Source organism: Ailuropoda melanoleuca, chromosome 8 (assembly GCF_002007445.2).
Source record: "Ailuropoda melanoleuca isolate Jingjing chromosome 8, ASM200744v2, whole genome shotgun sequence".
NCBI lineage: Eukaryota > Metazoa > Chordata > Mammalia > Carnivora > Ursidae > Ailuropoda > Ailuropoda melanoleuca.
This window is the reverse complement of record NC_048225.1, coordinates 37,635,110-37,661,994: the sequence shown is the minus strand read 5'-3', so window position 1 is coordinate 37,661,994 and position 26,885 is coordinate 37,635,110. Positions and strand designations below refer to the sequence as shown.

The 26,885-nt window shown below is 48.4% G+C and overlaps 1 protein-coding gene across 5 annotated transcripts in view; it reads left to right on the top strand.

Moving 5' to 3' along the window:
• Positions 1-26,885, top strand: part of FAT3 (FAT atypical cadherin 3) — a 671,276-nt gene that overhangs the window by 600,150 nt on the left and 44,241 nt on the right. For all 5 annotated transcript variants that reach the window (XM_002920733.3, XM_019801263.2, XM_034666166.1 and 2 more), the window contains 6 exons: positions 7,624-8,013; positions 10,605-10,819; positions 12,105-12,242; positions 13,150-13,293; positions 16,370-16,567; positions 19,640-20,438. In XM_002920733.3, the coding sequence (XP_002920779.1) occupies positions 7,624-8,013; positions 10,605-10,819; positions 12,105-12,242; positions 13,150-13,293; positions 16,370-16,567; positions 19,640-20,438 (1,884 nt within the window). The remainder of the gene's footprint in view (positions 1-7,623; positions 8,014-10,604; positions 10,820-12,104; positions 12,243-13,149; positions 13,294-16,369; positions 16,568-19,639; positions 20,439-26,885) is intronic.

The window sequence follows — 26,885 nt, the reverse complement described above, 5'->3', positions numbered from 1 at the left end:
CTTTTTTTTGGTGACGTATATAGTATTCTGTGATATGAATGCACTGTAACGTGTTCAACCAGTCCTCATTCTTGGAAAATTGGGTAGTTACCAATTTTATTCACAAATGCAAATATCCATTTAGCAATCGTTTTTCACATGTCTGTGACTGTTTTTAGGTAATTTTTAAAGATTTTATTTATTTATTTATTTTAGAGATGGCGTGTATGTGTGCATATGTGCATGAAAGCGAGCACGGGAAGGGGCAGAGGGAGAGAGAGAGAATCTCAAGCCGACTCACCTCCCCACTGTGTGTGAAGCCCGACACAGGGCTTGATCTCCCCACCCTGGGATCATACCCTGAGCTGAAATCAAGAGTTGGATGCTTAGCTGACTGAGCCACCCAGGCACCCCTTATGTACATTTTTAATATTAAATCTTCCCAACTTCTCTGCGTTGCACCCTTTGGGGGTTCTTCAGTCCTTTAATACATGCATTTGCAGTGGGCATCTATGTGCGGTGTTCATATCACCTGCATGCGTGGTGTTAGTTCATACTCTTGCCCTGGTCCCCTAGCTGCCTCTGCAGTTCCGTGTTCATTGCTTCCTGACTGTGTGCAGGGCCCTGGACTCAGCATTGAGCTACAGAAATCACAAGACACAGTCCCTCTGCCTAAAAGCTACATTAATCAAGTGGAAGAGAGGACATAACTAATGATACTGTAAAAATCCTGTTAAGGGAGCACAGAGAAACGAGTAACGGGGGAAATGAAGGAAGCTGTCCAGAGGAGAACCTACAAAAAATATGTAGGATTTTGACAAGGGAAGAGGGGAAGAGAATGTTCTGTGTAAAAGAACAAGCATGAACAGAGGCCTGGAGGGGTAAGTGTGCACGGAGTCTGCAGGGGTAGCCGGGGTAGACAGCACCTGATGGAAGCAGGAGATGATGCTCAAAGGGCGGGCTGGGACCGGAGGGCAAAGGACTGGAAGGCCATCCTCAAACGTCTCTACCTCTGACTGTAAGTTGTGAGCAGTCAGGGCGCCTGGGTGGCTCAGTCGGTGAAGCGTCTGCCTTCGGCTCAGGTCATGATCCCCAGGTCCTGGGATTGAGTTCCGCATTGGTCATCCTGTAAGCGGGAAGCCTGCTTCTCCCTCTCCTCCCCGCTCATGCTCTCTCTCACAGCTCTGTCTGCCTTTCTCTCTCAAATAAATAAATAAAATCTTTAAATTAAAAAAAAATTTTTTTAAGAAGGTGAGAATTCAGTGACTATCTTGAGCAGCTGAGGCAAGCTGGGTACAGAGTTTTAGGAGCTGACCTCTGATTAGGTTTGGCTGGGGGAGGATAGCCTCTGAGGCAGTTTGCCATCCGGAGTCTCTTGCAAGGATCTGGGGGGGGGGGCACGTCACCTGGTGGGGAGACCTGGTCACAAAACATCGAGAGACATCCCCAAGGCAGAATCAAAATAACACTCCATTCTGATTCAGATGGAAGACAGAATTTGAAGGAAGATATGCAGGAAACTCTAAACCATCTATTTTAAATAATTCCTTATCAAGTTGTGAAACTCCTAATTTTAGAGATGGTGTCCTTTGGACTCCCCTTCCCCTCAGTGCAGTGCCCAGAGTAGTCAAACCTGTGGCACTTGACAAAACCTGATGAAATGGAAGGGTCACGTCCAGTGTTTTCTGTGAGAAAGACAGAGCCCTTGCACTTCTCAGAAGTAACCACCGTCTTTTAAGGATAAAGCCGTTAGAAAAGAATGAGATGACGTACTCAAGAACCAAAGCTTTGTTTTTCTTCAAAGGATAATCCTTCTAGCTTAAATAAGAGCGTGCCTTAGTCACCAAGCCTGGGCCATAAAGACTGGGAAAACTAAATATACTTGTGGGATTTCTGGCACTGATGAATAGGCATTAACGAGAGCAGGAGAAGTGTTGGTTCAAAACCAAGTTATTAGATTGCCTGGGATGTGGGATCAGAGGACTGACCGAACTGGGACATGAAGGAACTTTCAGGGGTGATTGAAATGTTCTAGATGCCAGTGAGGGCCATGGTTCCATGGGGCTGTACATTTGTCAGAGTTTATGAGCGGGACACTTAAAATGTGTTCCTATGCTGATATATAGATTATGACACCTCAGTCTAGCAATAAAGTTGATTTAAAAAATAAGTGATGAGAACCAAAATTAAGAACATTACTTGAGTCTGATTGTTGAGATCGTTTCAGATCATTTCTTCCCCAGCTATCTATTCCTTAGGAATTCAAATCCCTTTATGAGCGCCAGTTTATAGGAATTTAGCAGCGCCCCCATTTTTACTGGGCCACCTAGAGGCCAGATGCTGTGCAGTTGCTGGAGGGTATGAGCGTGACTGGCACAGACAAGGCTCTGACAGAGTCCCAGCAGCTGCCGACCTAAAACCTCAAAACAAGTATAACAGAGCTCGTGCAGTTTTCTTAAGCTTCGAAAACGTGATGTTAGGAGGAGGGCAGGAAACACTTTTTGCAGGTTACAAAAATCTCAGTTTACTTGCTGTGTTGACTGTTCTTGCCATTCAGTTTTGGAGCTGATTCTAACACCTTTAACAACCTGAAACATAAAGCTGAGTTCTGCTGACACTGGGTTAGATCCCTGGGAATGATCCTACAGTGAGTGTTATTTCTCATGGACATAATAAACCTTGCTCTAAGCTGTCTAGGTGAACTCTGAACACTTAAGTGAACGGTATGAATGGCTGCACTAAGTTTTCTTCCCATCCAGAAGATTCCAGGAGCTCATCATGATGAGGCTTACTTTGGACTTTAGTGATGAAGCCGACACATGCCCAAGCCTGGCAACTTAATGAGCTTTTTGAGGGTGGGGGATGCTCTCTTGGAAATAGGAATGAAACTAGCTCTCTTGGTTTAATTTGGAAATGAAGCACAGTCTGGAAGATCGTCTTGGGCCTCAACTGACCTGGGTTCTGTCATTTTAAAAATGAAGAGACCTGAGACCCAGGGAAGAAGTGACCTGTCCAAGTGTACTTGTATAGTTTGGGCAAACCAGGGGCCAGAGGCAAGGTCTCCTGTCTTCCAGAACTAGACCCCATTGCCTTCATTTGAAAGCATTCACCACTTTGACTTTTATGTGCTGTCCCACACCCAAAAGGTCCATCTTTCCATTTGGCTGAATTGGGAGAATCCTAACCTCCAGTTAGAAGACTTCCAAGGAAGGGAAAATAGATGCCCTTGGACACCCACCCACCCCCTGCACAGTTTCCCATCATTCCCAGACTGGGAATTTTTATGTGCTATTTCTTCCCTCCAACCCCACCCCACAAAATGCCACTACCTCTTACTTCCTTTGAGCAAATCGGGATTTTAATCATTCTCTTCTTACTTGACTTTAATCCTCAGAAGACCTGCCTGCTCCATTTGCCACAGTTAACGTGCAGAAACTTCCCTTGCAACGGAAGTCGTACTTCTCTTGGTAGCCTGTCATTTCAGCATTTTGAGAAGCTAAGTAGCTCCGTCCTCATTAAATTAGGCTCAAATTGGAGAAGAGAATTACATACTTAAAAACACAGACACAAAATGATGGATTAATGTTATGCCTTAATATAACACATGGTGACATGTAGTAAGAGCATTAGGCCAATTAGCAAGCAAGTTTTCTACTCGGGTTCCTCTTTTCTGCTGGGGAATGTAGCAAAGGGATGGTGATTTGAAGGATGGCATTTATCATACGCCTTTGGGTAAAAAGTGACCTCTTTAGTGACATGACCTACGTTCATTTAGCAACGATAGCACCATCCCCTGGTAACACAGCAAAGATCCGAGTGCTATACCGAAAGTACTGCCTCCAAATTGTCCTTTACCTGTCTGACTTGATTTCTAGAAATCATGGGAATCCATTGCAAATGGGTCTAAACGGGAATTTTAATATATTCCAAAAATACATTCTGCTCTTTTCTTGAGAGCTACCAAATCATAAGTGATGCCATTTAGCAGGTTTGTTGGTTTGAGTTATTTTTTCCCCTCCCCCTTTTCTGGTCTCACTTCCTTATCGGTCCGATTGGTAACAGAAAGCAGGAAACAATAAATCTCCCAGTTCCTCCTGGTGTGAATGCCCAAGATACTGTCAGCAGCCAAATGTATGGGAAGTGGGGGGAGTTTGGGTCAGCAACTTGGTGGGGGGAAAGGAGGGTATGGTTTTCTGCTGTGGTAAAGCAGAAAAACCCTGTCACCGAATTTAAATTAACAGAATGCGCCCGGAGGGGAGCCGTGGTCTTTGTGTGGCTGATTAATGTCAGCCTTGTAAACGCGGTGCGCTGACAACAGGGCTAGCCCGCTGAGCAGAAAGCTCAGAGAACACAGCATCTCCTGCCTTGGGATGGGAGCGAAGCCGGCTGCCTCTGAATAGGGCTGGAAGAGAAAGCCGCAGACCCAGAACATAGGTGATAGTTTTAATTAGATTTCAGCTGTCTGTCCCGGTGAAGGAAACACAAGGCAGCCACGAGAGGCACCTTCCCTTCAGGCCTTGCTGCCACAGAGAGCAGCAGCGTGCAGATCCAGCCTCTTCCTCTCCTCACTCAGCTCGCCCGAGCGCCACTGCTGTCAGAACAGTGAGTCACAGATTCCCTTCCTCCTAAACGATCTCCGGGTCTGAAGAAGCAGCATGTCTGGGAGCAGCCCTCTGGAAACCCTGAAAGGGATTTGCGTAGGGAACACAGGACTTTGTCCCTCGTGCTTACCTAAGAATGCAGGTGACAGCAGGCAAATCCGTCAGTCCTTGGTTTATGCCTCAGCGAAGTGGGTCTTAGAGTTGTCAGCAGATGCTCAGATGAAAGACCCTGCACGAATTTCCTGCCCCAGCTTATCGTTGGTAAGAGTGGTGTTCCCGATGCTGGGCGTGGAAGTCAAATCCGCTGGCGATGTGTGGGATTTGAAAAGCTGTGTGGTGTGTTTATGTCAGTTGCTGATGTGTTTCCATAGATCTGAGTGTGTGACTTTGAGAGGTGTCCTGAGAGCAGCTAATCGTCAAAGCAGCTTCTGGGACACACAACCAGCTCAGGCACCCAGGCAGGCTTATCGCAACCCTGTGTAGATTCACCCCCGGAAATATTGAAGGTTTTAGTCTTGGAGCCACCCTACAAAGAGCCAGAAAGCATCCCTGAAACCTCTCCTCTGGGGCCTTCTTTCAAGGAGCAGCAAAGGAAGAGGCAAGCCTTCTTGTTTTTAATCCCCGCACCAATAAAATCAGAAGTTGATGTTTATCACAGGGTAGTTGTTTTGAAAGAGAAATAAAAGTAAATAATGAAACTTTGGAAAAAATGGACTCTTTGGAATGGAACCAAGAACAAGCTCTCAGTGTTGACCTTTTGGTTAAAGCCACATAATGCAATTTATGTCATTCCCTCCAGATATATGATTTTATTGGTTTGCTGGGAATTTTGGCTTAAGGGAAATTACACATTGGGGGAGTAAAGTGCTTAACTCTTATTACTGCCAAATGTCTGACCGCATGGTGAGGTGTTATAGTGGAAAACAACACAGACTGAGGCTCTCCCCTCTAAGAGCTTACATTCTAGGAGTCCGTGATTTGCAAGAGGCATTTTCAGATGGCAGTCCTAACCAAAGACCCTTGGTTCTGTACTGTCTTCTTTAAGAGCATTTAGGATCAAAATAATGCTTTTTCAGCCTACAAAGTTGTTACATTTTGCCTCTTATAAATCTTAACACCTGCTGAGTTTGGGGTGCGTAAACCATTTTGAAGTGCTAAGATCCTCTGATGAAAAGAGTTAAATCAGTCTTCAGAACCAGAAGTCAATCTGATCATCATTCACTAATTTGCTGGTTGTTGGTAGACATTTCCTGGCTGATAGGTTTCAGCTTTTATGTATATTAAGGTAAAATGGCATTTTGCGAAGTAAGTGCATTTCTTTAAATCACAGAGCTAGAGGTCACCCGCCTAGTAGAGCTTCTCCCTTCTTTGATGGAGTGCTCCAGGCTCACTGGCCACTGGATTTCTTTCTTCTCTTTACATTCCCTTATGGCCTCACCCATTCTCATGGTGCTGCATGGCGCCTGAGTGCAGGCAGCCCTCACATTCATAGCTCCAACGTGGACCTCTCCTCTGATCTCCAGCCTCCTGCACTAGCTCCCTACTCGAATCTCCACTTATGTATAAAAATGCCCATCTCGGGGTGCCTGGGTGGCGCAGTCGTTAAGCGTCTGCCTTCGGCTCAGGGCTTGATCCTGGCGTTCCGGGATCGATCCCCACATCAGGCTCCTCCGCTGGAAGCCTGCTTCTTCCTCTCCCACTCCGCCTGCTTGTGTTCCCTCTCTTGCTGGCTTGTCTCTCTGTCAAATAAATAAATAAAATCTTTAAAAAAAAATGCCCATCTCGAATTTAATGTGTCCAAAATGGGGCTCCTGGCCTGTCATCCAAATCCTTGTCCTCCTGCCGTCCTCTCCATCCCAGCTGATGGCAGCTCCCTCTTTTCAGCCGCTCAGGCCCACGCCTGAGTCATCCCGGGATCTTCTCTTTCTCTCACACTCTGTATTCTGCCAGCCCCACCAACAGAAAACAGTCTTTTCTCACCACCTGCGTGTTCAGAACAGGCGAACACCAACCCCTTCCCACCACTTCAGGGACCGCCGCCCGAGCAAGCCACCCCTGCCACGTGCTCCTGCGGGAGTCTACCAGCTGTCTCAGCTTCCTCGCTCGCTGCGCATCCTGCTCTTTGCAACCAGCAGCCTGAGTGATCCTGTTAAAATCTGAGTCCCGTGTCATGACTGCCCACCGCGGAGCCCTCGGCTGGCTTCCCACCTCAGCACCACAACCCCACGCGGTCCGCTCCCCAGCCTGCTGTCACCTGGAAACCATCTACCACTTCACTTTTCCTGACTGTGGTCACACGGGGCTTCTCGACAGTGCCCCCAAACACACCCGAGGGGCTCCTACCTCTGCTCTCGTGGGTCCCTCTGCCTGCCCTGTTCTCCCCCCAGACACCTCCGCTGCTCGCTCCCTCCCCTCCTTTGGGTTTTTATTCAAATGTCAAGGCCTTCCCTGACCCCCTTATTTAAAGTTACCACCCTTCCCTTCACCTCCCACACTCTCTCTCCCTCCGGTACTCCCATCCCCCTGCTTACAACTTTATTTTTCTTCCTTTTTGCCCCCAATACGTCATTGATTTTACTGATTCTTTATTGTTTGTTAATTTCTTATTTACTCCCACTAAGAGTAATAATTTCCTTAAGAAAATGTTTAAGTCTTGTCCATTGCTAAAATCTCTAGCACCTAGAGTAGTGCCTCATCGATTCCAGATACACATTTATTGAAATAATGGATTAATTTGTCTTTCTCTTCCTTTGGCACATCTTTACCCACATATCTATTGACATCTTAGAGTTTTTCTTATAAGACGTGTGGGGTTCTTTAATATGTGAAGAATGCCCAACTATTTATGAAATTTCTTGCCAATATTTCACATTTCTTTACCATTTAATTTAGTTGCATATTTTTTAAAATTCTGTAGGACCACAGCTATTGGTTTCTGTCATTACTGTTCCTCGTGCAGCCCCCGAGGTTAGCAGAGCTGTAATATTCTAGTGCAGAGCGTCAAGCCACACTCTTTTCGCTAACCTTCTTGCGTCTCCTGCAGGCATCAACAGGAAGGTGGTGTACTCCCTGGCGGACTCTGCCAATGGGTTCTTCTCCATCGACAGCTCATCAGGCATCATCATCCTGGAGCAGCCGCTGGACCGAGAGCAGCAGCCCTCCTACAACATCAGCGTCCAGGCCACCGACCAGAGCCCCGGCCAGGCTCTGTCCTCTCTTGCCACGGTCACCATCACCGTGCTGGACATTAATGACAACCCCCCTGTGTTCGAGAGGAGGGACTACCTGGTGACCGTGCCTGAGGACACCTCCCCGGGCACCCAAGTGCTTGCTGTTTTTGCCACCAGCAAAGATATTGGCACAAACGCTGAGATTACGTATCTCATCCGGTCTGGGAATGAACAAGGGCGATTTAGAATCAACCCAAAGACAGGTGGGTACATGGCAACCTGCTTAGAACTCACGGCTTCCATACCATGTAACTGCTCTCTGGGTGAACTCTCTTTCCTCCTCCTTCCTCCCGCCCCCTGGAAGCACATCTTCTTATGGCCCGGCCTGCATGCAACCCGAGGGGCCCTCTGGCACTCTGCTTCTGTGGATGCTCCCTGCCAAGTGTTAAGCCCCTAGCTGTGGGCTCTTTCGGCAAACACTTGACTTCCAGGTGGGCTCCAGGATGTCTTGGAGGAAGGCTCGGGAGCAGCGAGGTGGCTCAAGGATGAGGACAGGAAGTATAGTATTAGCATACTGAGCATAAGGGTTTTTTTCTTTCTCTCTTTTCTGTTTTTGCTTTGTGTCATTTTGTGTTGTTTTATCTGGATCACGCGTTTATGTGTGTGGAAGTGCTCCTAGAGATTAGCATGCACTTGTCCCTGTCCATGCTCAGGCTGCCACTCTCTGGTCACCTACCAAAGGAGACAATGATAAGTGGTGTGCGCGGCGGTGACACGCAGGCCTCGTCAAGTCCACACCCCGGTCAGCTGGAACCAGCGCTGTGTTTGGGCCCTGTCCACTACTCCTGGGTCAGAACACTGCTGTGCCTCGCCACGCTCTTTGCGGGTGAGGGATGGTGTGGCATCACCTAGGGAAAACACGTCTAGAAACAAATCAAGAGAACAGAAAGAGAACCCTAGGGCTTTCTTTTCATGAGGGAGTTAACTATTGGGGGCATTTTGGGTCATAAAGATGGTGATAAAATAAAGATGGTAATTCAAGAAACAAGTTTGGATATTCTTTGAAGAGTAAACATACCTTTTCACTATGTATTTTATAGTGTTTGCATTAATGTTTTCAAAGCACTTCCATGGATTTTCTCATTCGTTTACCTATTCCCTTAAAAATAGTCAAAGTCAAAGCAGGCCCATTTTTCAGATAAGAAAAGTTAAGTCTGTCCCACTTCCTGTCCATTGGAGTCAATTCCCTCATCACACAAGGAAAATGCTCTTGTTGAGCAAGGTGGCAAAGGAGTTCAGGTAGTTCCGTAAACATGAACAGTGAACTGCCGTAATTAGCAACATTTATTTAACATGGCGAAACACTAGATTCCTATTAAACTGTTAGTTATTTCTCTCCTTTTCCATATGAGAAAAACAGAGCTTCAAAGGGGTTAAGTAAGTTCTCCAATGCCCACTGGGAGTCAGTGGGGGATCCAGGATTTGAGCCCGGATCTTCCTGGTTCTGGAATATATGTTTTCACCTCTTAGAGCACTGCTCTGCTGGCATGGGGGGGGATGTGCAAAAAGGGAAGGAGATCCAGTCCCTGCCCTTAGGTTTAGGAAGGTGGAAATATTGATGGAAGAATTGCATTAGCCGCTTCTCCCAGCAGTAACTCTGTTTATTAAGGTCGTTACTTTAAATTAAAATGTATGGGATTTCCTTCATTTAAATACATGTTAGACTTGGTCTATCTAGTTACGGCCATTGTATATGAACACCATGGGGAAATGGTTAAGTGCTGTTTAAATTTGGCACCGGATAACGAGACTGGGATACAAAATAACGCACCAAGAGTGGTAATTACTAAGAAAACTTAATTATGGGGAGAAGGAGACTCATGTAATAGGTTTGACTTCGGTATCTCACCTTAAATAGAAGGGCAGCTTTAGCAGCTGGAGAAGGTGCCAGTCTGGAGGTGAATGGATGTGACATACTGACCTTGGGCCTAATGACTGCTTTCCAGTGGGGAGAGAGGTGAATGCCCTTGAGAACTGCTCTGCAGGAAAGACTATGACCAGTTTCCAACTGCAGAGTGCAGGATTGGGTCACCTCACCAGAAAGGGATAGAATGGGAGGGAGAAACACTCACGGAGCCCCTTCTAGGGGTGGCACCCAGCTAGGGGCTTTCACTCGTTCTATTTGCTTAACTTAAATCGCGTTGTGACATGGACACCACATCTGTTCTGTAGTTGTGGTCACTAAACTCACACTTACTATTTGACCACTAGCCCCAGGTATTTCCTTTTCATGAGGTCACTGTACCTGGAGCCATCTGAGCTCTTTGCCCTCTTCGTGCTGTAATAGTGTTCGATAAGCCCATTAGAACTTGGCAAGGCACATTAGTGGTTAACTGAATTCAGCGAAGCCTGCAGGTATTCACTTGCCAACGGCGGGGGCGGGGGGTTCATGAGATCACATCCACGCATCTCAGCTCATTCTCTGTCTGCCTGTGTCCAATTAAGGGATCATCGGGAGACACTTATCAGGGAAGCTTGTTTCTGTCCCTTCTCCCTAGAGGCATATGGGTGAATAATGCCAGAGAGTTTCAGGCTGCTTGAGAGAAGTTCAGAAACTATTGTAGAAACCGTCAAAGACTTTCTTTCTTCAGTGTTGCATCTGATGGATGGCTGTGTTTTAACTGACAGCATTAATCAGACTCTGAGATGATTTCCACGGGGTATTAAATAAACAAATTCCTGAATATCTAAAATTCTTGGCTGGAGATGATATTATAAATATTCCCATGATTATGGAACTGCTGACCAGTGTTTTTTCCTAATCAAATCTAAAACTTCCCATTTTTCTCCAAAGGGGGTATTTCTGTCTCTGAAGTCCTGGACTATGAATTATGCAAAAAGTTTTTCCTGGTGGTGGAAGCCAAAGATGGGGGCACGCCAGCTCTCAGTGCGGTGGCCACCATCAGCATCAACGTCACGGACGTGAATGACAACCCTCCCAGGTTCAGCCAGGATACCTACAGTGCTGTCATCAGTGAAGACGCCTTGGTCGGAGACTCTGTCATTTTGGTAGGTGCCAGTGGGAGGTCCAGATGTCTGGGACTCAAATTCCTAAAAAGAGTGAAAAAGTGAGTAAAATCTATCGTGGATTCTCCTCACATTTTCACTTTTCAGGGTCTTTTTTTTCCCCAAGAACTCTAGTCAGTCATCAATCTTTCAATTGTTCCTTCTCCTTTTGTGCATTGGAAGGATCTGGTAAATTCGTTTCTATCAAGGTGTAAGTGACCAGTAATTACTTTCTTCCTGGGAGTGTATGTTTTTCAAGAAAACAAAACAGACCACGGACTACATTTCTAATGATAGCTCTCACTGGTTTCTGACCTTAGATAATAAGTTATTAGGCAGCTAAAGATGAAATAAATCCATCCCCTCTCCACCCCACACATGTACACACACGCACACACGGACGCACATGCATGCACGCACACATGCGCAGAGAGTAGGGCAGCTATATGTGGGAGTAAGATTAAGATTGATGGGCTGCTCTTAGAGGAGCTCTTTCTGGAAGGAATTTTTTCTAATACCAGTAGGACCAAGTCGTGTCTTAGGAGAACACAGGTGCTCTCAGACTTACAAATTACGTTTTGGAAACAATCAGTCCCACCCTTACCATCATCACCATCCCTACTGGACAGGTCCCTTCTATCCGTCCTTATCTCTGACTTCTGCAGCACCAGGGGTGGGTTGTAGGTATGCATTCTCTACATGCTAGGGGTGGACTTCCCAGGCCCTCTCTCCTTCCTGGCTGTGACAAGGCTACTCGCACACATAGAAATCCCAATATCCCCAAAATGGAGCAGCAGACAGTGGGGCAGTGTGTTTGCCATGTGGGAAAGGGAATTCCCTTGGGCTTCCTTAACATGGAAATGCATAGATTTAGAGAATGTCTGACTCAGTGGCGAAGACCATTGTTTTGCAGAATCGGGGAAGAAAATCACCAAACTATCCCTATCAGTTAGCTCTGGCTCCATCCTTACTGGCTCAAGGCCTGAGGAAAATCATGCCTAAGAAGCGTTGCACTGTAGACAGACAAAAACTAACGGAGAGAAAGTGGCAGCTCTCGTGATGGTGCCTCCCTCCTTCAGCCAAGCCATCAGCTCTTCCAATGGGGGATTATCATGGGCACAGGAGCACAGCACCTAAGAAAACTGTCAGAGCTGTGCCCCTTTGTAAGACCTGAGACCCTAAGGATAAACCTTTTCTCTGTCTCTTATGTCATGTCTTTTTCTTTTTCTTTCTTTCTTTTTTTTTTTTTTTTTTTTTTTTTTTTTCTTTTTGCTTGTGTCCCATGAAGCTAGTAGCAGAAGATGCAGATAGCCAGCCCAACGGACAGATTCGTTTTTCCATTGTGAACGGAGATCGGGACAATGAATTTGCTGTGGAGCCTGTCCTAGGACTTGTAAAGGTTAAGAAGAAATTAGACCGGGAACGGGTAAGCTAGTCGAGGCCAGCTCCCCTCTCATCCACGCCCATCCCTTCCAATACAGGCTCTCTGAGTAAATGCAGGAAGATTCTCCATTCCAAATAATGACAGTAAATAGGGTGGGCTGAAATACAGCATGACATATTTGGGTTATGCCTTAGAAAGAATTTTCTGCCAATAGATACTGGTGGTTTCTTATTTATGGGTGTTTTAAAGAAAGACCAAAGATGTGTCTTTCTGGATGCTTTGAATTTTGGTCCTTCCTAAAGCGAGGAGGCAAGAAAGTACCTTCAGCATCGGGATCCTGTGGTCCTGATCTCATCAGCAGCTTTAGCCCTAGGTGAGCCAGGACAAAAGGATCATCTGAAGGTATTTAGGTCAGAAAGAACGATCCAGAAAACTCCTCCCCTACCAAGGTTAAACTAAGTTTCTAAACATTATGTCTTTTGACTAAAAATATATGTCTTCAGTATGAAATTAAATATGGGAAAAGATGTCACTGGAGTGGTACGTCCCCAAGGATCAGACTGAGAAGTAAGATCAGGGTGACCGCTGTTGTGTTTGAACAAAGGCTGAGAGCTGCGGTTCTAGCCAAGCGTGGTTTTGCCCCTCCAGGGGACCCTTGGCAATTTTGGGGACAGTTTGTGTTGCCCCAAATGGGCAGAAAGTGACATTGGCTCCTAGTGGGGTAGAGACCAGGCATGCCGCTAAAGGCACAAGTCAGCCCCCAGCAGCCAAGAATGACCTCAGGCCCTCATGTCAGGGGTGCTGAGGTTGAGAAACCCCGGTCTAGAGAACCAAGAGTGAAGGCGGCTGATCTTCCGCAGAGCACGGCCAAGCCCGCAGCTCCTCTGAGTGGGCCCAGCGGGAAGGAAAGGCTGCCCTTCTTTACTGTTGGCCCTTTGTGCTTTGGCAGGTGTCTGGATACTCCCTGCTCGTCCAGGCAGTAGACAGCGGCATTCCTGCCATGTCGTCGACGGCCACGGTCAACATCGACATTTCTGACGTGAACGACAACAGCCCGGTCTTTACGCCTGCTAACTACACCGCTGTGATCCAGGTGAGCAATTCTCACCTGCCCGGCACGGGGCCTTACGCACTCAGCCTTCTTCCTCTGCTGTGCTTTACTCATTTTGTTCATTTTTTCCCCCTGATATCAATTCATCCCGTCATGAGGCTGGGATGAAAAGAGCCTGACTCTTCCACAGTAGCTGAACTGATAGCCGTTGGTGAGCGCTGTTGCCGATGGGGTTCTTTCAAGTGCCGGGCACTTTGCATGCACCGCCTGTCCCCACCACAGCCCAGTGACGTGGGTGGGTGAGGCAACCCCCACTTTACGGTGAGGGAGCCGAGGGCCTGAGGGGTTCAGTAGCTCACCCACGATCTTGCAGCTGGTGAGTGGCGGTCAGGATTTGAACTCAGGTCAGTCTTCTGCAGAAACTGCCCTCTTTCTACCACAGCACCAGGCTGCCTTTCCTCCACTCCGTGCTGTCTCGGCAGCAGAGGGAGATTGCTGCAAACTGTCTCATCTCTCCAAGACAGATTGGGCATCAGGAAAGAGCTGCTACTCATTAAAATCAATCTTACGTAAGGACAATTTGTTTAGCACTTTAAATCCACCTGCTCCTTAAAATTACGCTGCAGGATGGAGTAACTTACTGCTGGTAGCGGGGGGGGGGGGGGGGGTGGCGGGGAGGGAGGGAAGGACTCTTCTTCCCATCCATTTTTTATTCAAAAGGTGTTTCATGAGCTCGGTGCTAGGGACGGAGCTTCCTCCTCTTCCCAACTCTGGGAAGGTCAGGGAATCCAGCCTAGGAATGCTGTGGGTGACGAGGAGCTCGAGGCCACGGGGACTGATGCATGTGTTGTGGGGGGCCTCAGAGAGTCCCGAGAACCAGCTCTTGCCTGATCCAGTTTGGCCTCAGAATCACCTCCCATGGGGTCTGCAGGCTTTGTGGATAGAAGGTGAGAGGAGAGGGGCGCCTGGGTGGCACAGCGGTTAAGCGTCTGCCTTCGGCTCAGGGCGTGATCCCGGCGTTATGGGATCGAGCCCCACATCAGGCTTCTCCACTATGAGCCTGCTTCTTCCTCTCCCACTCCCCCTGCTTGTGTTCCCTCTCTCGCTGGCTGTCTCTATCTCTGTCAAATAAATAAATAAAATCTTAACAAAAAAAAAAAAAAAAAATAAAAAAAAAAAAAAAAAAAAAAAAGGTGAGAGGAGAGGGAGCCAGGGCTTGAGGGAGCTTTCTAGAATAACGTCAAGACTTGGAGTCGGGCGTCCACAGCCAGCTCCCGCCTCCGCTGCAAGGTCCAGGAGTCTGGCCAAGAGGGGAGGCGTGCTCGTAAAGCAGGCAGTCGCTCTGCTTCTCACCTCCCACTTTGTCAGCGAAATCGCGCTCCTTCACCGGTGGTATTTCGGCCTTCCTCTCCTCTCTGCTGTTTCCAGCACTCCTGCCTTCTTCTCCCTCTCCGGCTTCGACCAGGCTTCCCCCCGGGGGTTTGCCCCTTCCTGCATTTCCCTTTCTCAAAGATCCCTCTCCTCCCGGTCCTACGGCGGCACTCTCCGCCTCGCACAGCCTCTGCACGCTCGCCCCAAAACGAAATGGGCTTTGCCTCCTCAACATTCAGTTTTATGACATGCATCGATCAGCTTGACAGACTGTTTTCACATGCACCACAGGAAGTCAGCAGTGGAAGAAACAAGAATCGCAGCCATGAGCCGTGACCCTGGCTCCTATCAGCGCCGGGGCCTGTCTGCATTCTCTCTCCCCCTTCCTTCTCAGATGCTGACCCCTGGGGCACACATTCTCTCTCTCCCTCTCTCTCTCTCCCCAGTGGAGGAAATGGCCTTTATAAAGTGAGCAAACAAATCAATAAATCTTCTGTTTTGTGTGGTGCTGAGTACGTTGTCACCGTGAAATAGTAAATCTACGCTGGGCTCAGGCAGTACCGTGGCTGACGCCAGGGGGAACCGGGGTCTGGTTCTTGATGACCAAAAGGCCGCTGGAGAGAGGAGCAAAATAAGAGGTCCTTCTCTCTTTCTTCTTCAAGGAGTGTTCCTCGCTTTTTCCATCCCAGGATAATTTCCTTATTCCACCATATGGTTTTCATAAGACGAATTCGGCGCTTAGAGTTTGAGTGTGCCTGCCCTGTGCGTGACTCCTGTCTGCACAGGAGTGTATCGTGGTCTCCATCTCTGTGACCCAAACTTATTTAATGCTGAATCGATGTCATCACAAGGCCTGACTAATGAAACTGACTTCAGGCCCAAGCTGTGGTCTTGCTGAAGTCTAAACAGAGCGGGACAGGAAAAGCAATGCCTGAGTTACAGAGAAATTTAATTTGGCGTTATCAGAGTGAGGAAAACCTTCGACCCAAGAAGGAGTGACAAACAGCCTTTGTGTTTCTATTTGGGGGAAAAGGCAGAGAGGTTCTGCAAAATAATGCTTGAATGATAACATCAGGGTTTCCAAAAATTCTGACGACTTTAAGGATTTTTGTTCTCTTCATTCTCAGTTTGGGAAATAGTCTGCCCCTTTTCCCTTTCCTCGAAAAACATAACAAAACTGTGTTCTGAGGGGTGAGGTGTAAAGGCCCATTTTCCACCTGGCATATGCCTTTGTGTATTTACTGGGAAGTTGCCAGGATGTCTCCCCACCCTCACCCCAGAAAGTTCGATGTTGTGACACTGTGTCACAGTGTTGGGCCTCAGCATGATTGTGTTGTGACGGGTGTGACGAAGGGCCTTCCCATCCCGAAAGGTTGAAGTTTTCTTGGCCTGAGAGGGTTTCCGACCTACTCACAAAAGGCTGGTGAGCATGCTGTATTCCCAGAGCCGTTTAGGCGAAGTCAGGGCCTTTCCAACCCGTGAAGGACCAGACAGAGCCGGCAGCAGGCTGGGAGGGCCTTGCATGCTCACCTGCAGCTCATTGTCTCACGGGGCAGTTGTAGGGAGGCAGCCAAGGATGCCGAACACGACACTTACAGACGCCAGCATATTTTCAGAAGACAAGATAATATCACAGGGAATCCCTTCTGCTGAAAGCCCTGTTTTCTAGCCGGTAATGATGGGGTTTTTTTTCCATGCGAAGAGAGGTGTAATTTTATCTTCCTTTTTAATATCTTCTTTTATGCAGGAAAATAAGCCGGTAGGCACCAGCATCTTGCAGCTGGTGGTGACAGACAGAGACTCCTTCCACAATGGGCCTCCCTTCTCCTTCTCAATTTTGTCGGGAAACGAAGAGGAGGAGTTCGTCTTGGACCCGCACGGGATCCTGCGGTCAGCCGTGGTCTTCCGGCACACGGAGTCCCCGGAGTACGTGCTGTGTGTTCAGGTATGGCCCGTCCTCCGTCCGCATCAGGCCGCCTTTCCCTTGTGCTGCTTTCCGTGCCGCCCGTTGGATGGGTTTTCTTTGTTGAGCGAGTCAACATAATTCATTACCGTACAGGAATGTTCCCCTTTTAATCTCAAATTCAATTTCACACCAATAAAAGCGGCCTCTTTGTGTGAAATTGAACAGGAAGGAAGGGAAGCGTCATTGTTCAGAAGGGACATTCCCATAGGCTGTACCAGACTCACGGTCACTGGCCTGACATCTGCATTCTCCGAATTCCTGGGGTTCTGACTGACCCTCAGGAACAACTCATCGGTCAAGTCTTGCTGCTCTGTACCGAGTAGAATTTGCCACGTTACTCCACCTGTCAAAGCTACCAATCTTCGTCCTAATGTGATTGAGGCCTATCTCTGCTTCTGAAGAGAACTTCGTTTCGTGAGTTTTCCAGGGAGAAAGGAGGAAGCCAAGCCCTCGGGTGGCCATGGCCTCCCAACCTCTCAGCTTCCTCAAGATCCATGGCTTGTGTAACGTGAAATAGGACAAAGAGGCAAAAGTGGCAGGTATGGAGAGGGTGTGGCTAGGAGCAGGAAAAGAATTCCTGGGAATTAATTTTGCCTGCACCAAGATTTGGGTCCCATCTGTAAAACCAAGTGACTTTTTTTACTCATAGTTGCCACAGAGGGTAACCCAAAGTCATTATTAATGGTAGCAATAATAACAATAATTATTATTTATATTTGTATAGCATTTCATTGTGTTCATTATTTCTTGGGGTGAGTTATGGCTTACTCTGCTCCAAGAAACCTTCCAGATTAATGACTTTTGGCTCTGAGCATGTCAGTGAACGCTCCAGTTGCCTCGCACTCCTCCAACAATACTATGTAAATAATTTTATGTCGTGGTATAGGTACCAAGAGCAAGGAGAGATGTTTAGTGCCTTCTCCAGAGGCTGGTACAGCTCCTTGCCTGCCCTCTTGGACTGTCAGAGAGTAGATTATGCATCTCAGACTTTGGAAACACCACAGAGAGCTTTCTCGTCCTCATCCCTAAGTTAAACTACCACCGAAGGCCGAGTTTCTGCCATCATAAGGTCCCTGCGTGCGTCGGTGACATTTCCTTCGCCCTTGTCCCCCTTTATCCTGAACCACCCCCTACACTCACTGCTGCAGGAGCCTTCTGAGTGACGCCTCTGGCCTCAGCCTCATTCTTTTCTGATACCTCCCTCCGGCCCTCCCATTAATCATTCCACTTTGTTATGTCAGTGCCCTAAGCCAGGGGTCGACCAGCTACAGCCCCGGGACCCCATCTTGCCCTCAGCTTGTTTCTATACAGAAAATTTTACTGGAACACAGCCTTGCCCAGTTGTTTACATTTTCTCTGGCTGCTTCCACACTGGAAACATAGTTGATTAGTTGATAGAGACCGTATAACCCCAAAGCCTAAAGCAATTTCTTAATCTAGCCATTTACAGAAAAGATGTACCAGCTGCTGTCCCGAGCTAAAGCCTCTGTGGCTCCCCAGTGCCTGAAGACTTGGGGTCTGCAGGATGAACTCCAGCTGCATACTCTCCAATTCTGAAATTTGGGGTCCTTCGGCAGACATGGTTCTCCAGTCCCACTCAGTCCACAGGCCCACTAATCTGTCACCTCACACCCAGAGGCTTCAGCCTTTCTGTCCCCTATCTGCTCTCTGACCTCTGAGTGAGCGACTTCTGGCCTATGAAGTCCACACTCATCACTGTCCTTCGAGGCCCTCCATGGTTTGACTTCAAGTTCAACCTAATTCTCTATTGTTCTCTCCTCCTACATGACTTTTCCCTGTCAGCCTCTCTGGATTCTATAGTTGGTCACGTTAACTCTGACATACTAAGTACTTCCGGGGTCAGGCCTGTGCTCAGCACTTTGCACTCACCGCGTCTTCTAATCCCCACAGTACCAGAATCCTGTGAAGTAGGTACTACTCTTATACACAGATGGAAGGTACAAAAATCGAAGTTCAGAAATGTTAAGTCACTTCCTCAAGGCCAGACGTACAGTGAGTGGCAGAGTCGAGATTCAAACTCAGGTCTGCATGATGCCCAGGTCCCTGCTTTTATGCTGGACTCCACATATGAGGACGTATCTCCTTGCATCCCATCTGACCTGCGAGGTCCACTGAGTCCCTCCATCCTCAGACACCTTCTCTGGGGACCCAGTCCGTGGGAATCTGCCCCTCTCGGAAGCTCTACAGCACTGCCTACCACCATGTTGCCTGTGGCAGGTGTTCAGAGAACATCTTCAGTCAGAGTGCTTCTTCCATCAATTCTTTTTTTTTTTTTTAAGATTTTATTTATTTGAGAGAAAGAGCAGAGCAAGAGAGAGAGAGCACATGAGTCGGGTGGAGGGGCAGAGAGAGAGGGAGAAGCATACTCCCTGCTGAGCAGGAAACCCAACATGGGGCTCTATCCCAGGACCCGGAGATCGTGACCCGAGCCGAAGGCAGACGCTTACCCGACTGAGCCACCCAGCCTCCTCTATCAGGTCTTATATATAGAAGGAAGACAAAGTTTTTCTCAGGCTACCTATTTTTCCCTTTTCTGCATCCCATTTTTTATTCTAAACCTTAATATTGTCTAATTCACACCTCATGGTATTTCTTGAATGTACAGAAAGGTGTTCTCTGTCTGGCCCAATCCAAAGGAAAAAATACAAAGGGAACAAAGACTGCTCCTTCCAGTGAGAACGCCACTTTATGTGTGACATTCCCTAGTGGCTTCTGTTCAAAATGAAAACCAGGCCAGCATGTTGTAGGCGTGTCGGATCTCATAGCACCCTCTGTCCCCCTTCCTGTTCACCCCCAACGGCTAGATTGTGTGGACACGTTTTATCGTCCATAACCAAGTGTACATGTGGGGACCAAAGGTGATAAATCACTCCAGTGCACGTCTTCGGCATTTTGCTGAACAGTAGCCGGGGATGGAGGAAGAAGCAAATGAGGGTAAAGGAATACATGTCTTCTCTCTGAGTTCTGTTGGTTTTAAAATGATTCCGCTTTTTCTTAGTTCCTTGCCTTTCTCGCTCTCCAATGTTTTAGGCAAAAGACTCGGGCAAACCCCAGCAAGTCTCTCACTCCTACATCCGTGTGCGGGTCATCGAGGAAAGCATCCACAAGCCCACAGCCATCCCCCTGGAGATTTATATTGTCACCATGGAGGACGATTTTCCCGGTGGGGTCATTGGGAAGATCCACGCCACGGATCAAGACATGTATGATGTGCTCACGTTTGCCCTGAAGTCGGAGCAGAAAAGCTTGTTCAAAGTGAACAGTCACGATGGGAAGATCATCGCCCTGGGGGGCCTGGACAGCGGCAAGTACGTGCTGAACGTGTCGGTGAGTGACGGCCGCTTCCAGGTGCCCATCGATGTGGTCGTGCACGTGGAGCAGCTGGTGCATGAGATGCTGCAGAACACCGTCACCATCCGCTTTGAGGACGTGTCCCCCGAGGACTTCGTGGGGCTTCACATGCACGGCTTCCGGCGCACCCTGCGGAACGCCATCCTCACCCAGAAGCAGGACAACCTGCGCGTCATCAGCATCCAGCCCGTGGCGGGCACCAACCAGCTGGACATGCTGTTTGCAGTGGAAATGCACAGCAGCGAGTTCTACAAGCCCGCCTACCTGATCCAGAAGCTGTCCAATGCCAGGAGACATCTGGAGAACGTCATGCGCATCTCAGCCATCCTGGAGAAAAACTGCTCGGGGCTGGACTGTCAGGAGCAGCACTGCGAGCAGGGCTTGTCCCTGGACTCCCACGCGCTCATGACCTACAGCACGGCGCGCATCAGCTTCGTGTGCCCGCGTTTCTACAGGAACGTGCGCTGCACCTGTAACGGTGAGTGTGGTTGGGAGTTCCCTCGCACCTCCCGGGATCTGAGTAGACCGGGCTGCCCTTCCTGAGAAGCATGCGTTCATTCATTCGCTCATTCAGCAAAATGTTTACTGACCACCTACAATGGGCCAAGCCGCCATGAGAGATGCCAAGCTGGGGGGCAAGCAAGACCAGGTGAGCCCCTCCTCCCGTGGAGTGCACAGCTTACTGTGTGTATCTTGAGTATCATGCACCAGCAGGCTAGCAGGAGGCCATGCGTTAAGGATTGCTAGAGGAAGCAGGAAATCCTGCAGGAGGACCCATCAAGAAGGACCCCCTCCTGACAGCTTGGATAAAGGATAAGTAGGAACCAGCTGCGTGGGAACAGGTAGGGGAGGAAGAACATTCCAGGCCAGGCGGCAGCTTATATGAGGAAGGGGTTTAGAGCAGGAGAAAAGCCCACACGAGTGGCAGAGATGTTCTGTCACTGGAAGTGGGGACATGATGACAGATGAGACCTTATGAGCAGGCCCAGGGTTCACACAAGGGCTATTAGCCAGGATGAAAATTGTAGAAATTGTCCCAAGGCAGGAGGAGCCATAGAGGGCTGATGTGACATGAAGAAGTGACAGGATCAGCTCTGTCTTTCACAAAGAGCATGCCCGCTGCAGAGGGGACTGGATTAGCCAGAGCCAGGCCAGAGGCAGGCCAACAAGTTAGGGAGCTATTGCTGAGGGTAAGGGCAGTTCGACTTGCTTCAGTGGAAAACGGGCCGTAGGGAGAGGAGCGCAGCCAAGGGAAGGATTCAGCCCTCAGAGCAGAGGAGATGGAATGGCTCGAGTTTGTTGATGTAACTAGAGTCCCTGAACCTTGACCTTTCCCGGTCAGGGGCCATAGCTGCCCAGAGTCCCATGCCCGCAGTGGTCAGTGAGAAGTATTGCTCTCTGCCCCTTTTCCTCTCTAACACGTGGAGCCATAAATTCACTGTCCTCATCTAAAAAAATTGCACCCGGAGTTTTTCTAGCCACTGTGAACTTGGCCCAAAGGGACTGTGGCCAGAAGAGAGGCCATTTGTAAAACATCCCTTTAGGTAATTGGGGACAGGCAGGGCCCCTGGCCTCTTTCCCTTATAGAAAGTTCTTGGTTGCAGTTTGGAAAATAAGCTCATCAGAACAGGGCTCCTGAGGTCACTGCTCCCCCCAAGAGACATTCTGAGAGCCTCTGAGCAGCCCAGAAGGTGCTTGCCACTCAGCCTGTGGTACCAGTGAATTCTGTGTTTTCATCAGGTAGATGCAGTGATGTCTGACCTGTTGAATATGTAAATTAGCTCCAGAGTAACTCAAAGCATGCAGGCAAGACGCGATGCATTTCTGGCAGATGCCCCCAACATGCAGGATTTATGAGTGCCAGCTGTCCGGGCTTTACCTCGATTTCCTTTGTAGGCAAACTGATTTATGCACCAAAGCTCTGCTAGGGACTTCCTGCGGTGATTCACAGCAGGGTTCAAAAGAGGTTCACTACAGGATGGGGCAGACCCTGCAGGAGAAACTAAACCAGCTAATTAATCCTTGTGCTCTGAGAACTCATTCCAGTCCGCAGGAGTCTGTGGCGGCAGCAATGTGCTAGGCACTGTAGATTGACCGTGGAAAACACACCGCGCCTGCCCTTAGCAGCTGGCTCTTGTGAGGTCAGCTTGCAAGTGCCTGTTTGCAATAATGATGTTATGATAAACGCTCGGGAGGAGAACGGACAGGATCCCTGCTATGGCCAGAGGGAAGCTTTCTGTGACATTTCTATACCACAGACTGTCTGTGTCCTGGGTCTTGAGGGATGAGTATGAGTTCATCAGGAAGAGGGCCGACTTGGCAGAATTTCTTGAAAGAAGGAATTCAGAGGGGTGATTTTTTGTTGGAGAGAGGGAGGGGTTTTTTTTTTTTAAAGATTTTATTTATTTATTTGACAGAGAGAGACCTAGAGGGAACACAAGCAGGGGCGGGGGGGGGTGGGAAGCAGGCTCCCCACAGAGCAAGGAGCCCAACATGGGGCTCGATCTCAGGCCCCTGGGATCATGACCTGAGCTGAAGGCAGATGCTTACCCAACTGAGCCATCCAGGCATCCCTGCCAGAAGCTTTTGTGATTTAACCCCCAGACACCCCACGAAGAGGCCTTCTTGTTTTGAAAAGTGAGCATTTCCTCAAAGTCTGTTCGTGTAGATTCAGGCTCATCTCGGAGCCTCTTCTCACCTTCAAGTCACTCTTGTAATTACACTGTACAATAAAATACTGGATTTTAGTAGTAAAAAGACTTGGAAAGGTCATCTGGCCCCATCCCGTCTTCAGCAGGTGATGAACGGTCATCTCCATCTGATGAATGTGGTAGCTCCGTGCCCTGCCCGGGGCTGTATGGCTTGTGAGGGTGGCATGTGGATTCAATTACGGCTCTTCTTGGGCCCTTCTTTTATTATCTGCATCCTAAGAACAAGGCTTCTTCCATTTCTTACACGTGAATCATGACCCAGCGTTACCTGCTTTGTAAGAATACCCAGATAGGGGGCGTGTGGGTGGCTCAGTCGGTTAGGTGACTGCCTTCAGCTCAGGTCACGATCCTGGAGTCCTGGGATGGAGCCCCACATTGGGCTTCCTGTTCAGCAGGGGAGTCTGCTTCTCCCTCTGACCCTCCCCCCTCTTGTGCTCTCTCTCTTTCAAATAAATAAATAAAATCTTTAAAAAAAAAAAAAAGAATACTCAGTTAGCCCCATTTCCCCCAGCAGACTGCTGACCAGCCTCACAGCACCATCACGGGGCAGCAGAAGGACTCTCAGACACCAACATGCATGCATGGGGCCTACCAGAAGTGCCCATTGCCAGCCCCACACTCAAATACAACAGTAGGGCTCAGGTGGAGCCTAGGGGTCTATATACGTAGCCCAGGGTGATTCTAACGGGTGGTTAGGAAAGCAAACTTGGAGAAATCTACAGCAAGATAAAATAGGAAAGATTTCCTGCAGGTTCAGGGGCAAACTCTTAGTTAGAAATAGAAATAGCTCTCACTTCTTCTCAAGTATCCTCTAATGAAAATACAGTAAGGAACTGTTAAGGAAAGCATTAGGCATTTTAGGCATTTTCTCATTTATTGGATGGAGAGGTAATTGAATTCAGTGAATGCTCCCCTTAAAACACACACACACACACACACGTGCGCAGAACTGGTATTGACTGCTCCTCGGTTTATCCTGGGAGCTTGGCAGATACAATAAATGGACTTTTCCACCACTTGGTGGAATAATTACGATGATAAATAGAGGTAGCTGCCTATTCCGGACTGTGTAGCAATATTTATACAGATCTGGCCTCAATATTCTCCTCCCCACTTCCAACTCCTCTTTCTCTCCTGCACAGTTTTTGGGTCCAATTAACAAAATTAGCATGTTGTACCAAAACGCTGAGTTGCTTTGACAAAAAATGAAAGCAGACTTGAATTTTAGTGCCAAATAGGCTCATTAAATTCCAGCCACCGTCGAGCATCATGCTTGAACAGAACTTTAAGAGATACAAAGTTGTGATGTCATGAGATGACTCCTGGTAGACTTCACAAGTTTAATGAACGTCAGCACTTCAGGAAGGAAGCCTGATGCCAATTTAAATGAACAGGGAACGATGGGTGCCCTGTGGGCTGTCCCTGATGCTCTGTCCTCTTGCGGCCCCACACAGCTGTGCTGATTGTCCATTTTCTAAAAATGCCATTGACTTTTCAAAAGTCTAATACAGGGATGCCTGCGTGGCTCAGTTGGTTAAGAGTCTTCCTTCTGCTCAGGTCATGATCCCAGGGTCCTGGGATCAAGTCCTGCATCAGGCTCCCTGCTCAATGGGGAGCCTGTTTCTCCTTCTGCCAGCCGCTCCCCCGCTTGTGCTCTCCCTCTCTCCCTCTCTCTCTCTGACAAAAAATTCAATAAAGTCTATAAAAAAAAACCAAAAATCTGGTATAAAAATCTATCAAAACGGAGCCAGTTGTGCAGGAGAATGGATTCCCTAGGAGACCATCAGAATTTAAGACAGGGTGTGGATGGCGGTGGCAGCCAGAGTTCCGAATAAGGTGAAGGGAGCATTGGCCATGGGGGACGCATGGCGGTGACCAGAAAGAGTGAGCAACAGCAGTCCCGCTCTCAGCCGTGGCATATGGCACTGTCACAAGTATTTGCTCAGGGAGGGGAGAGCAACACTGCAGCACATCACGGAGGGCAATGCCCACTGAGTTAGATCTGAAAAGGATGCCTAGAGAGCACGAGAGCCAGGGCATGGAGGGGAGAAGCAGGGACAAGTGTAACAACTAATTTTTATTGAGTGGTGACCAGTGACTGCATTGTTTTTCCAACATACGTAATTGCATTTAACCCTTCTAATAACCATAAAGGCACGGTATCATTAACCTTCCTCAAAAGTTAAGGAAACTTAACTTTTGACGGGAAGATCAGCAGACTTGCTCAAAGTCGCAGAGCTACGCAAACAGCGGCACCCTGATTCACAGCGGGCAGCCGCAAGCATGGTGCCCTCTTACTTCCACACCCATTCGAAAGGAACTTCGAAGTATCCAATCCAACCTCCCTCCCACAACAGACATCTCATTAACTAGATTCCTGGCACACTAATTTCGCCAGTCTCACAACCTCACAAGATGGACCTGAGACGATCTTCTCCCTTCTAGTGCATCGAAGCCCACCTCCTCGCAATGTCGCCCAGCTCCATCCATCAGAGCCACCCAGAACCTGACCTGTCTGACTCCTTCTATACAAGCTGCCCTCCAGATATTAATGGGCAGTTGCTGTGACCCCTTGAAGCTTCTTTTCCTAGGCAAACTGCAGAAGTTCCTTTGCTCCTTGGCTGCAAACAAACAGAAGCTATAAACAGTTGTGGGTGGTGTAGTTAGGACACAGAGGAGGCACAAAAGAGGGAGTCCTCGGTCCTATCAGAAGAGTTCATGAAAGGCATTGGAAGCAGTGAAGCTTGTCCTGCTGGGTCTTTGCCAGGCAGGGGATGCACTGTCAGCACAGAGAGCAGTGAAGAGAAAGGCCCAGAGATTTGGGGCATCCTTTTGTCTGCTCACTCAGCAGTGATGTGAATACTTTGCCAGCCCTGGGCAGGGTGCTGGGGGTATAGTGGTAAGTGAGGCTGCCATGGTCCCCGTCCTCTTGGAGCACAAGCCAGCATCATGCACTGAACAAAGGACAGGGATGGTGAGGAATCAGGACAGTCCTGGAGAGGAATACCGGGGGACAGGTAAATGGAATCCATGATAGGCAGTCATGGTAATGCACTTCTTTTATTTTTTTTTAAGATTTTATTTACTTGAGAGAGAGAGCCTGAGAGAGAGAGATCACGAGCAGGGGAGAGAGGTAGAGAGAGAAGCAGACTCCCCACTGTGCAGGGAGCCCGATGCAGGACTCAATCCCAGAACCCTGGGATCATGACCTGAGCCACCCAGGGGCCCCATAACGCACTTCTAATAAACACAATAAAATAAAATGACGAAGGCTTCTGTGAAGCAGTAAGACACTTAAAACTTAGCCTTGATGAGTTTTTAAAAAGCAGAGAAAAATCCGAGATTGGGTTTGCCTTGGGCTGGCGTTTGTTAAGGCTAACGCTCCGAGAAGAATGCCACAGTCCCCATCCCAGTGGTTTCAAATACCCTTCAGTGTGTGAATCTTAACCAGGCTCCCCCTGCAAACTGGGAAGTTTTCATTTTATATTCATAACAGCTACGTGTCTGCAGAGCCCTCATCTCCAATACATACAAGTCCCAAAATGCCAGGGGGGTTGAGAGGTGTCTGCCCCGGTGGTGAAACCAGCTTCGCAGTGTGCGGATCTTCCCTTATATATTCCACCCACACACAGCCGCCCAGAGAGGATGTGTTCAATGAAATTTAAGCGAAATCATCCAGAAAATATGGCTGAGCCAAGCAAACACCATTCCAGATGATTCTGTGCTTGTGGGAGAACTGTAAGAGACCACTTCAAACCCAAGAGGTCTCTGGAGAATATGTTTTAAAACTTATGCAGGCCAAGAATTGAGAGGAAAGCTTATTGGCGCGTGCAGCATTTGCTGAGACGTGGCATCTTGGCAAAGTGTGTGAATTCAGGGCGTAGGATACTTACCGTTCGTTACCGGATCCACAGTATAATGCGGAAGAAACATACATTAAGAGGTTCATTCAGCTCGAAGGGATGGCGATAATAATAACAGGGGGACGCTGATGTATTCGCTCAAGGCGTAGACTTAATCCCTGGGGCTGCGGGAATTCTGGGGAGACGAGGGGACGAGCCACAAATGTGGCAGCGAGACGCTCCAGAGACCCCAGGAGGATCACCATTCTGCCCGGTGTAGGCTCCAAAGCTCTGAAGCTTCTGCTCCAGTGAGTTGTACGTTGTCACCTCTGCAGAAAGTGACCTAAATTTACACCTGAGCAGCGCTTCAGA